Source organism: Octodon degus, unplaced genomic scaffold (assembly GCF_000260255.1).
Source record: "Octodon degus isolate 3935 unplaced genomic scaffold, OctDeg1.0 scaffold00268, whole genome shotgun sequence".
Taxonomy (NCBI): Eukaryota; Metazoa; Chordata; class Mammalia; order Rodentia; family Octodontidae; genus Octodon; species Octodon degus.
This window is the reverse complement of record NW_004524844.1, coordinates 2,158,563-2,171,015: the sequence shown is the minus strand read 5'-3', so window position 1 is coordinate 2,171,015 and position 12,453 is coordinate 2,158,563. Positions and strand designations below refer to the sequence as shown.

Below are 12,453 nucleotides of genomic sequence, written 5' to 3'. Positions count from 1 at the left end.
CTACATATCGAGGAGGGGGGATGTATTTTTTTTACATTTATGTATATATCGTACAGATGGTATCCAACCTGCTAAGACATAAATACTTGATGGGTTACTTGAACCGAACTAGTTAGTAAAAACAACTGCTAGTTGGGCATGGTAACACATGCTTGTAATCCCAGCCCTGAGGAGGCTAAGGCAGGAGGATCTCTGAAAGTTTGAGGCTAGCCTGGGCTACAGAGAAAACCTTCTCACAAAAGTCAAATAATAATACAATTATTATCAGTGTGATACTTGGGGTCACTCCAGACAACTGGAGAGCCCAGTGTTATGTTTTGGGAACTATGAGCCAGGTGTTAACAGCTGCCTGTGAATGCGTGTCCATGAAAGGCCGAAGGAAGGTGAAGCCCAGCAGCCAGGCCCAGCACACCGCTGTACTCCCGGGACACAGCCATAAGTATGAAGAGCAGAAATCAGAATTCAGCTTCCAAAGGGCAGTCAGGGGAAGGCAAGGGCTGTTTGGAAGACTGACAGTCAGCTGTTAAAAGCCAGGCATGGTGGTGCACAGCTGTAATTACAGCACTCTGGAGGCAGAGGCAGAAGGAGCCTTTCGAGTTCACGACCAGCCTGGGCTACAAAGTAAGCTCAAGGCCAGCCTAAACTGCATAGTGAGACCTGTCTCAAAAGGATACCAAAAAAAAAGGAAAGTCAGCTGTTTAAAAAAAAAAAAAAAAAACAGCAAACAAAAACAGACCACATGACAGGCAGATTAATGGCCCCCGAACACATCCAAGTCCTCATTCCTGGACCTGTAGCTATGCTGTTACCGCAAGTGACCAGAGGGACTGAGCAGGCATCAGAGAGCTAAGGGTCCTGAAATGGGAAGACTCCCGGGTCAGCCGCAAAAGAGGCAGGGAAGGCAGGACCAGAGTGATGCAACCGTGGCTGGCTTTGAAGGCAGAGAAAGGGACCACAACCCAAGCCTCGCAGGTGGCACTGAGAAGCTGAAAGGAACTGAAAACAGACTGTCCCCTTGGGTGGCCAGCCCTGCCAGCACCCTGGCCGCAGCCCACGAGACCCACTTCCGACTTCACACTCCCCAGAACCACAAGGTTTTTGTTTGCTTGCTTGCTTTCCTGTGACAGGGTCTCACTGTGTAACCCAGGCCAAGGTGGAGCTTGCGGCTCTCCCCCTGGGATTCCGGCTGTGCACCACCATTGCCCCACAGAAATGCAAGGTTGTGTGATTATGTGGTACAGGGCAATAAGAAAACAATACAGAGCGCCACGATGAGTAACTTTTCAAACTCATGTAAGCTGACGATGTACGAGAAAACATTTGGGGGCTGAGGAGATAACTCAGTTAGAAATAGAACAATTGGGGCTAGGGAGATGGCTAAGTGGAATAAGCGCTTGCCTGGCGAGCACAGGGGCCTGAGTTCAATCCCCAGCTTCCACTCTGTGGTCTGGTGATCCCCTTTTTCCAGACGAAGAAACTGGGGCCAGGAGGCGAAGACCCGCCCACAAACAGCCACACAGTCCCAGGGTGGCAGCCACCCCTGCTCCCAAGGCCACAACTCCAGGCCTGGCTCCTGCAGAGCTGCGCTGGGCCCAGGCAGGGCCCGCAGCGCCTGCAGGGCACACCCACCTGCTTGTCCAGGGCTCGGGTCTGCTCCTGCAGTGCCTCCACCTCCGCCTGCGCCTGCGCCCTGCACCTCAGCAGGCGGCCCATACTCTCCAGCCGCTCGCCATCCCGCAGCCGCTTCACCTGGCTCTGGGCCACACCGATCTGCGTCTGGAGCCCATCCCGCACCTCCTCCAGATGCCTGATCTCCTCCCTGTCCAGGCCAGGGTGCGGGAGGAGGAGAGGGCAGAGGGAGCAGGCTCAGCGTGGCCAAAGGCTGGGCGCCCCGCAGCCAGCTCCCCTCCCCAGCAGGGCCCAGGCCCGGCTCACAGCTGCTTTTTGAGGCGCTGGTGGACTTCCCTGCTGTAGGTCTGCCTCTCCACCTCCATCACTTTGTATTGTCGCTGCAGTCTGCTCAGTTCCCAGTCTAGTGAGGGCAGCAGGGACAAAGAAGCCATGGGCATCCCCTTCCTCCCTGGAAACTTCTGGGAGAATTCTGACACCTTAGCTTGTCACAAACTGCAAAGGACCCGCACGCCTCAGGCTCCCTCGCGTCCCGCATCCCTTCCCACTTCCACGGTGGACGCAGGTCAGTTCCTACCACTAGAGGGCGCCCCCGGAAGGCCGCTGATCCTTCCGGCGTGGGCACCGATCCGACTCCCTTTGTGGAACGGTGCACCCTATCCTTTCTCCTCTCTCACTCTCTCCTCTGGTCCCCTGGGCTCAGGCTCACCCTCCCTGCCTGAACTATCAAGAGACTCCTCCTCAACTTCTCTGCACAGTTCCCAGCGGCCTTCCTCGGCCCAAGACTCTGCTCTTCCTGCTGTTCACAGGCCTCCAAGGCACCCCAGTCTCTGCTCCTCGGCCTGGCTTTGGCGTTCAAGGCTCCATAGGACCTGACCCTACTGTCTCTCCAGGCCCACCCACCAGCTCCTACCCGCCAAGACCCAGTGGTTCCCAACCAGGTACAATTCTGCTCCCAAAACTGTTTGGCGACATTTTGATTGTCACGCCTGGTGCAAGAGGGGTACTGACAGCTGAAGAGTAGAAGCCACGGACACAGTTACAAAGCACAGGTCAGGGCAAGAATAACAACGAATTATCCTACCCCGACTGGCAACAATACCAAAGTTGAGAAGCCTTCCTTCAAAACTACATGCTGTTCTCGGTGCAAATAACCGTCCCTTGTCCCCACCGCAATTCTTAGATGTTTCAGCCCTGATCAAACTTCTGCTGCCAGCCAGAAGTCTTCCTGGACCCCTCTACTGCCTCGTTCTGACCCACCCATCCGGCCTTGCCACCTTCACCAGGCACACATCTGCTCCCCAGTAGACGGCGCTCCCGAGAGGCCTCTCTGTCCCCGACTCAGGGGCAGGGGACCTAGAATATGGGGGCGTTAGGGACAGAAAAAGAATGAGTGGGTTGAGAAAGAACACACGAATTACCTAGGCCCTCGAGGAAGAGCTCGCTGCCCTCCTCGGAGCGGATGCTCACTGCAGAGCGTCCAAAAGGCATCCTGGCCAAAGAAGGCAGGTCTCCTGTAGGCGAGGACACAGAACCTTCAGACAGGGGACAGGCGAGGGACTGGAATGACACAGAACTACTCTGAGCCTCAGTTCCTCCAAGGGGATGGAGGACGACGTCCCGGCCTCCCACCGTCCACACTGTCGGGCTTAGTCTGGGCTCCCGGGATGGTTCTCGGAATCTCCGAGGCAGGATAGAGGGGACATCCCAGCCGGGGGACACCCAGCAGGCCCTACGAGTGTCTGACCTGTCCTTGGTGCTGCAAACTCACTGTTGTGACCTGGTTACTGGGGAGATAAGAGGCCAATGAGGCTGGAGCAGAGCTGTGGGGGAGGGACCGAGGCAGCGCTCAGGGAGGGCGAGAAGCGCGCAGAGGCCGGGAGTGGAAGCCCCGCTGGCTCTCGCGGGCTAAGATTGACGGGCGGCCGGGTCTGCGAGCGGTGGGCGGAGACGGCAGCACAGCGCCAGGCCTGGAGGGCCCTCTGGGGGCGGGTTTACAGCTGCGGTGGGGAGGAGCCAGGGACCTGCAATGGGCGGGAGGAGTTCAGTCGCATAAAGAGGGCGACAGTGGTGTGGGCAAGGGAAAGAGCTGTAGGGGAGAAGGGGGAGGAGGCAGGAGTTTTATTAGGAAGAGCCCTCCCCCACAAAAAAAAAACTATGACCAGGGCATGTAAAGAGCAGAGCAAAGGGAGGGACTCGGGTACTGTAAAGGGCGGTGCCTCGGGGATTGGGGAGGGGCGTGGCTCAGGCACTTAAGCGGGAGGCGGAGAGTGAGGGGCGTGGCCAGGAGTGTCGAGGGGTGGGGCAATAGGAGGGGCTTAAGTACTGTAAAAGGCAGGGCTGGCGAAGGACAGGGCTGCGGGGCTGAAGGGGGAGGAGCCACGGGCCTATAGAGGCGGGGCAAGCGAGGGGCGGAGTGCCGGGGACTAAAGCACAGGTTGGAAAAACTCGCTTTGTGAGAGAACGACGAAGAGGAGCGTGCTGCTCGGGAGATGCTGGGGCTCAGGAAGCCTGTGGGAGCCGGGATGGTCTGTGGGGACGGGCCTGTGGGATGGGCTGTGAGGGTAGGGAGCGTCGGGAGTTGAAAGAGCCTGGAGGGAAATGTCTGGAACGCTTTAAGGCCAGGTCTGCGAGACCAGCCCAAGCCCAAGCAATGCATGCCTTAGGCTGATTAAGAGCATGTTATTTTAAGAATTCATTAGCAAGAAGCAGTGCAGACACCGGGACTTGTGAGAGAGAGGTGCGCTCACCACGACCTTAGGTCCTCCCAGAGACTCACTACGCATGCGCGACCAACGGCTGATGGAGAAGGAGCCAAAAGCGCTAAACCACCTTCGGCGTCCGCTACCAGAGGCGAGTGGGCGTGGTCTCATCTGACCACACCCCTCTCCGGGGGACACGCCCCCGCCTGCTGCTGTCCACGTGGGCCTCCCCGGAGGGGGACTGTGCGCGCCCCTCCCCTTAGGTTGGGTGTGCCCACCGCCTGCGGTTTCCTGTGGGAGGAAGCGACAGTGAGCGCTCAGCTCGCATCCTCTGAGGCCAGGATGGGGAAGATCCCACTACCGCCTTCAGGTCTTCTGATTCTTTCCCTTCCATGAAGCCCTACCGTCGGAGACCCCGCCCGGCGCTGACTCAACGCTGGGAACCTGACCGCACTGATAGACTGCTGTTCCCACCTCCCCCAGCTCTTCCCCATCTCCTCTCCTCCCGGAACTGAAAGGCAGTTCCCTAACCTTGTACTCTTACTCTGAGACACACACACACACACACACACACACACACACACACACACACACCCCATACCCCTAACTTTTCCTTCAGGGCCTCAGATTTTAACTTCCTTCAGGATCTAAGTTCAGGCCTGTAGTCTCCTACCCTGCAATCTCCATCCTCTGGAGTTTTTATTTCGGAGCTATTTATTCTCTTCCCTTGGGATCCTCATTTTGCATTCCAAACTTTAGCTTTGGGGACCCAGTGGACCCAAGAAGTAGCTCTTTCCCTAATTCCGAGAAATCCCGAACCGGAGTATTCCCGAATGTTCATAGGGCCCCCAACGCCTTGTATAAGTAGTACAGTTGGCACGTTTGCTATGTGCTAAGACTACTCTAAGAGCTACACTAACATGTTTGCTATAAGCCCTACTTTACAGATGAAGAAACGGAGGCAGCCAGCCAGGCATGGTGGTGCAAGCCTGTAATTCCAGCACTTGCAAAGCTGGGGCAGGATTCCTCTGAGTTCAAGGCCAGCCTGGCCTAAATAGACCCTGTCTCAAAAGGGGGAGGAGGAACGGAGGGGGAGAGAGAGAGAGAGAGAGAGAGAGAGAGAGAGAGAGAGAGAGAGAAACTGGTGGCTCACACCTGTAATCCCAGCACTCAGCAGGCCGAGGCAGGAGAATAATTTTGAGTTTTGAGTTCAGGCCAGCCTGAAAAGCACAGCAAAACTGTCAAAAAAACAAAAGGAGGGGGGAAAAAAAAAACTGGGGTGGAGAGAAGTTATTAATAACTTGCAGCCAGTGAGTAAAAGAGCTTGGGTTTGAATGTATCCCACGTGGCTCTAGGGGCTTCGCTGTGCTTGCACCTATCCCACTCCCTCTCAGGAAATCCAGACCACCACACCCGGCTCTGGCCACATCTGAAACCCAGACCCCTTCTAGTCCTCATTTTGCATTCCAAACTTTAGCCTTGGGAACCCCTTCTAGTCCAGCTCCCCAGCCGTCACATGGACCCTGACACTTGGCGCCTGCCAAGCCTTCCAGGTGCATGCACTACACTAATGTTAAACCCCTCACAGGTTCCCGCTGCACTCAGCAGGACCTCCCAACTCCTTCCTCGGCCTTCAAGAGCACCCTTTGACTTCCCTCCCCTCCCTCCTTTGGCTGCCTGTCCTGCAGCCACACTGGCCCTTCTGTCTGCTCCCCAAACAACTGGAGCTTGTTCTCCAGAACCCTCCCGATTCCTGTTCCCACAGCATCAAAGGATTCCTGTCAAGTCTCACTTTAAATGTCACCTCCTCTGAGAGGCCTTCCCCGATTGCCCTGTTCCAGTCACCTCCCCCAAGCCTCCTATCTCCATCACTTTATTTCCTCCAAAGCGCTTATGGCTTTGGAAGTCTGTGCTCCTCACAGATGGTTTCTTTTAGTGTCTGTCTCCCCCTGCCAGCGCACAAGCTTCATGACTGCTCAGCTTGCAGCACTTTCTTCACTATTAACTTCTGCTTGACATTACATGCTGAAAAACTGAAAGGAAGAATGGCTTGGGTTTGTCAGCATGCCAATTTTACCTTCTTCGTCCACACTATCCATCACAACTATGGTTGCCAACATTAGTACATTGTTAGCAGTATTACATTCAACACACAGATGAGGAAACTGAAGCTCAGAGAGGTGAAATAATGGACCCGAGTCACCCAGCCTGGAAACGATGGCACTGGGATGCTTGACTTCCACCTCCTGCCCACTAGCGGAGGCCTGCATATTCCTCCCATCCTGGAACCTGGGCTCCTCCGCAGACTCGGGCTTCCTCAGTACCTAGCCCAAACTGTGCAGCAGGGAGCAGTCGCCCTCAGACTCCCTCAGCCCGAAGATCGGAGCGGAGCAGGCCTGCCCCACCCTGGCTCCGAGGAAGCCCCGGAACATGCCCGTCGGAGGCACGGGGTGGAGGCCAGAGACGAGGGAAGCGGGCGCTGGGCCCTCCCACCGTGCGGACCTCGGCGAGGGCGGTGAGGGTGGTATAAAAGGGTCGGTATAAATTAAGGAGCAGAGACAGAGACAGGAGCCAGAGAAGGAGGCGAGGGGGTGAGGGCCGGGCAGCGAGGCAGCGGCAAGGGCTGGGAGGTGGAAGGAGGGAGGAAGGCGGAGAGGAGGCGGGGGCCTCGGACGGGGAAGGAGGGAACCAGGGCGGGGCACGGGGGCCCAGCGAGGGACGAGGCGCCAACCCAGACTTTTTACGCGGCTCTCGGTAAGTTTCCAGTCCGTTATTCGGACTGGAATTTCTTTATTTACTTGGGGGTACAGCACTTTGAGATAGACCCCTCTAGGCAGGGGAGGAAGGTTCCCGCTTTCGACACCAGGGAAACCCTTGTAATTTAAGAAGTGTCCGCTTAGCACTTGGGGTGGGGATCCAGGAAGGGGTGGGTCTGGCATGGGTTTGGTGGGTCCCAGCAGAGCTCCCAATGGGAAAACTTCTCCCCAGGACTCTCTACTGTCTCCTGAAGGCCCTGAAATGAGCAGGGGATTAAGAACCCCTCCAGTCGGAGGGGACCTCTGGGACCCTCTGTTGGCTCCTAAAGTGGGGTGGACTCCTTTTTCTCAGCCCTCACTCCCCAACACAGATCCATCCCATCCTTGTCTCCAGGAGGTGTCCACCCTCAGCAGGCAACCGGCTGGGGTGCGGACCTCATGGACATAGCCAGGGGCTGGGGTTTCCCTGGTGCTTGGAACCTAGGGGGGTGAGTGAGTCACGGGTGACTCACCCGGGTCCCCCTCCTCCTCCCACCCAGGAAGGGAGTGGTGTGAGTCAAGGATGCCTGTTGCTAGGGACAACCACTAACTCCTGATAAATTGGAAGAGGCAGGTTCAACTTGAATGTTCATGCTTTGGCCCACATATCCCTAGGGACGGGATTCTAGGACACGGGATTTACACTGCTAAAGTCTGCTAGTCTTAGTCACTCCAGCGCCCAGGAGCCGGGCTCTGGCAGTCTCCATCTTGCCGCAAAGGAACACAGGCTTCTAGGACTCAACCTCCTCCTCCCTGAGAGACACAAGGGTTTAGGCCCAGTCACTCCTCCCCCAAGTCCAATTCAGACCACAGCCTCTTCCCCCCAGACCCAGGGTCCGGGCCCAGCTTCCTCCATCAGTCTCCCCTGCCTCGGTCGGTCCCAGCCTCTTGAACCTCCACCTCCTGACTCTCCGCTTCTCAGGCTTCCATCGCAGCCATGTCGCTCCTCCTGCTGGTGGTCTCTGCCCTTCACATCCTCATCCTCATCCTCCTTTTCGTGGCCACGCTGGATAAGGTAGGCCTTTCGGGGGCGGGGCCCCTGGCCACACCCCTTATTTAAAAATCGCTCTCTCCTTGTCTTCTTTCCCAGACTGCACATTTTCTTTTCTTTTGCGTGTGTGTGTGTGTGTGTGCGCGCGCGCGCGTGTGTGTGTGTGTTTGAGACAGGGTCTCGCTATACAGTTCACGCTGGCCTGAAGCTCATTTTGTAGCCCAGGCTGGTCTCCAACTCGAAGTGATCCTCCTGCCTCAGCCTCCTGAGTTCTGGGATTACAGGTGTGCGCCACCACACCCAGCCTTGCCTCAACCTTTTTACTCATCCATCTCTACCCTTGCTTCCGTCATCCTCTCCTCCCCCTACCCTCCACCTTTCCTCCTCCAGCTCAGACCTCCCCCTGCTCCTCCCCCTGCTCCTCCCCCTGCCCACATCTGCCCACCTCCCCTTCCTAACTCCACCTTGTCCTTCTGTCCACCCCAGTCCTGGTGGACTCTCCCAGGAAAGGAGTCCCTGAATCTCTGGTACGACTGCACATGGAACAACGACACCAAGACATGGGCCTGCAGTAACGTCAGCGAGAATGGTGAGGGCTGAGGGCAAGGACTGGGCTGCAACATGGTAGGGGGCCCCAATTTTCTCCAGGCCTTAACTTTTCAATGCACGCAGGCTGAGCACTGGGGTGGTGGTGCCCCAGTAGGGGGGTGGCACCCCACCTGTCTGGATGGTAGTGAGCACTTGTTCTAAAGAGGATGAGCCAATAGCACTGGCCCCCCAGGACTCAAGACAGGCTGCAGGGCTGAAGGCCACATGCTACAGGTTAAACAAATGGGGACCAAGACCCAAACATTCTGAGAAGGCTCTATTTCCAAAGGCCTAAGCAGAGGAGCTGCTGTTCTGGATGGCCAAGGCCAAAGGCAGAACAACATTAGGGTTCTAAATTCTAAAGGGATCTACCTGCATCCCTCTGCACTTCTAAGGGAACTCAGCCCAGTTCTGGGTTCCCTCCCTAGTATTGCAAGAAATAAAATGAAAGGTTAGGTGTTTTTCCCCTAATCCCTAATATCAAAGACAGCAGTTCACTCTCAGTTATATTCAGCCTTGTATCAGATTCAGCCCAAACAGGAGAAGGAAATGGAAGGAATTAGTCCAAAGTGGCTCCATTCCTAGGACACACATTTGTTTATGCAGAAAGCCTTCAATATTCTGCAAAGCAACCACCAGAGCTGATGGAGGAACTTAGCAAGGTTGTGCAGCTCAAGGTCACATAAGTGTACTCATAGGTGTCCACTCTGCGCAGCTCTGAATGGGGCGTAGGCAGGGGTACAGGAAGCAAAGGGTGAAAGAGGAGCAAGCAGGGAGAGGAGCCCCGGCCTCCTGTGACCTCCACAACATGTTCCCCTCCTGCAGGCTGGCTGAAGGCAGTGCAAGTGCTCATGGTGCTGTCCCTCATCCTGTGCTGCCTGTCCTTCATCCTGTTCATGTTCCAGCTGTACACCATGCGGCGAGGGGGGCTCTTCTATGCCACCGGCCTCTGCCAGCTGTGCACCAGTAAGCACTCCCCCGCCCCACCTGGGAATGTTGGGGGGGGGCTGGGGCCCAGAGAACAGACTTCTGCTGAAAGAAAACCTTTTCCACGTCCCAAGAATCACCTCAAGTATCTCTGGACACTCACTCTGCCGCAGGGGCTGGTGGCAGTTGTAGTTTTTGGTGACTCAGAGGCAGTTTTGATGTATTTCTGTGAGGCACCAGGGAACTGGGGGAACCCAAGGACCCTGTGCTGGTGAAGGAAGTTTGGGTAAATAATTTGGATCCTGCAGGGATGGGAGTGACTAATGAGTACCCCAGAAGGGATATCAGAATCATACTAGTAACGTTACTATGTCAGCCAACCACTATTTCCTTTTGGTTTGGTTTTGGTTTTTAGAGACAAGGTCTTGCTATGTAGTGCAGGCTGGCCTTAAACTCACTTTGTAGCCCAAACTGACCTTGAACTCACAACAATCCTCCTGCCTCAGCCTCCCAAGTGCTGGGATTCCAGGCATTTGCCACCATACCAGCCTGTCCAGGCACTATTTCTTAGAAAGCTACCATGTGTCAGGTACTTAGGAGAGATTTCACTTTTTAACTTTTTTACTTCAACCAGCAAAGGGCTCATTTAATCATAATCTTAGGTTTGAGGATTATTCTCTTTCTGCATTTTTGTAAAGCCCTGCTTCACCTTGCATGGTGGCACATGCCTATAATCCCAGTATTCCAGAGGCTGAAGCAGGAGGATCATTATGAGTTCAAGACCAGGCTGGGCTGGTCCAGTGAGAGAGCTCAGTGGTCTAAAGTGCCTGCTTATGCAAGCTTAGACAACTGCAGGAACTCTGGTTCCATCTCCTGCCCCACATGCCACCAGCCATGCCCCCAGGGTAAACTGAGCTGGCCACAAAAAAAAAAGACCAGCCTAGACTACAAAGTGAGCTCAAGGCTAGCCTGAACTACACAGTGAGACCCTGTCTCAAAAAGACTAAATAAATAAAGCCCTGATTCTGCTTTATTAATTCAGTATTGTATATCTGGCTTGTAAAAAAACTCACTAGGGCACAGTGGTGCACACCCGAAATCCCACACTCAGAAGGCTGAGACAGGAGGACTGCCACAAGCTACAGGCTAGCCTAGGCTACATAGTGTGTTCAAGGCCAGCCTGAACTACATAGTGAGCTCCTGTCTCAAAACAACTAAAAATAAATAAACTCAACATCCCAGCACTCTGAGAGGCTGAGGCAGTAGCATCATAAATGTAAACCCAGCTGGGCCGTTTAATGAGTTAGGAAGATCTTATGCCAAAATAAAATAAAAAGACTAAAGATGTAGCTCAGTGCAAAGGCCCTGGGTTCAAACCTCAGTTCTAGAAAGAAAAAAATTCCGTGGGTACATGGGAGGGTGGGTAGATGGGTAAGTATAGTTCATAGATATCATGGTCCCATTTTATGGATGAGCAAATGAGACCCAAAGAAATTAAATTTCCCAAGGTTGTCTTGCAGTCACCAGATCGCTTTGTCATGGTTAAGAGCCTCCCTCTGCAGGCCCTGTATGGGCCTTCTTGTGGGGGTGGTCTCCCTGTTTGCACTGGGTGACGCTGACCCCGTGTTCCCACAGGCTTGGCAGTGTTTACTGGGGCCCTAATCTACGCCATCCACGCCGAGGAGATCGTAGCGAAGCACCCGCGCGGAGGCAGCTTTGGGTACTGCTTTGCACTGGCCTGGGTGGCCTTCCCCCTGGCGCTGGTCAGCGGCATCGTCTACATCCACCTGCGGAAGCGGGAGTGAGTCCTCTGCCTGCTACCCACGCTGCATCCTCCAGCAAATAAAACCGTTTGACCGCGGCCTTCTGCCCCCACCTCCTTCCTTCCTTTCTGACTCCTCCAGGGATGCAGGCAGTGCATGGCTGATCTCTACCAACCTCAACCAGAGAGGGCCCCGCTGCCGCACCATGGGAATGCCCATCTCTGGGACTCTGACTGAAAGGTAGCCCTCCTCCTTGAGACCCAGGATGCCTGTGATGACCGAATTTAGACCCGCAGACACTGCTCCAGGAAAAACCAGGAGCCAGAGTCCCAGCAAACCCTGTTAGAAATGAAGTCTAACCAGCATGGTGGCACACTGCTGTGACCCCAGCATTCAGTACTCTGGGGCTGGAAGATCACCCCAAGTTTGACCAGCCTGAACTACTTACCAAGACCCTATGGTGGGAACTGGGAATGGTGGCACACACCTGTTATCCCGGCATTTGGTAGGTTGAGATAGGAGGATTGCTGTGAGTTTCAGACCATCCTGGGGGCTACAAAAGTGAGCACAGGACCAGCCCAAACTGTGTAGTGAGACCCTGTATCAAAAAATAAAGTAAGAAAGAAAAGACCCTTGGTGGGGGAGGATGAGGATCGGAGGTCCGCTCTCTGCTCAAGGTTCTGTTATTGGGTCCAGACTCTCTGGAACCCAAGCATGCTATCTGCGTTCCTAAATTGTTGATCTCTTTAGCCTTCTCAGTGATCCTCGCTCTTGAAGGTGTTTTCCTTTGTCCCTCTTGGAAACCATCTCTCTTCCTCTCAAGAGCCCAGTCTTCCTCTTTTTTCTTTTACTTGTTTTGTTTGGTTACAGGGAATGGCGCTTGGCGCCTGGTGCTTACCCTGCAGGCACCTGGGCCGCTGAGGCCCATCCCTGCCGCTTCCTTTTCTTTTTTGAGGCAGGGTCTCACTATGTACTCCAGGCTAGCCTTGAACTCACCATGGAGCCAAACTGGCCTTGAACCCGCTTTGATCCTCCCGCCTCAGCGTCCCAAGTGCTGG

At 55.0% G+C, this 12,453-nt stretch overlaps 2 protein-coding genes across 5 annotated transcripts in view; one reads left to right on the top strand and one right to left on the bottom strand.

The window, feature by feature from the left end:
* Positions 1-3,553, bottom strand: part of Ccdc114 (coiled-coil domain containing 114) — a 20,085-nt gene extending 16,532 nt beyond the window's left edge. Inside the window, exons 1-4 of one of the 2 annotated variants that reach the window (XM_004646533.2) lie at positions 3,377-3,553; positions 3,051-3,143; positions 1,936-2,032; positions 1,630-1,819 (exon numbers count right to left, since the gene is read on the bottom strand). In XM_004646533.2, the coding sequence (XP_004646590.1) occupies positions 1,630-1,819; positions 1,936-2,032; positions 3,051-3,120 (357 nt within the window). In that variant the 5' untranslated portion in view covers positions 3,121-3,143; positions 3,377-3,553. Of the gene's footprint in view, positions 1-1,629; positions 1,820-1,935; positions 2,033-3,050; positions 3,190-3,376 lie in introns of both variants that reach the window. The other variant, XM_023706738.1, reaches the window with a different exon arrangement.
* Positions 3,554-6,973: 3,420 nt separating this feature from the next.
* Emp3 (epithelial membrane protein 3) lies at positions 6,974-11,493 on the top strand. 3 transcript variants are annotated; one of them, XM_023706736.1, is made up of 5 exons: positions 6,974-7,085; positions 8,049-8,141; positions 8,604-8,706; positions 9,531-9,671; positions 11,268-11,493. In XM_023706736.1, the coding sequence occupies exons 2-5, from the start codon at positions 8,064-8,066 to the stop codon at positions 11,435-11,437; spliced, it is 492 nt and encodes a 163-aa protein (XP_023562504.1). In that variant the 5' UTR covers positions 6,974-7,085; positions 8,049-8,063; the 3' UTR covers positions 11,438-11,493. The 3 variants fall into 3 exon arrangements, with proteins under 3 accessions (XP_023562504.1, XP_023562503.1, XP_023562505.1); XM_023706735.1 differs by having other exon boundaries at positions 6,989-7,085; positions 7,954-8,141; XM_023706737.1 differs by having other exon boundaries at positions 7,001-7,085; positions 8,011-8,141.
* The last annotated feature ends 960 nt before the right edge of the window (positions 11,494-12,453 follow it).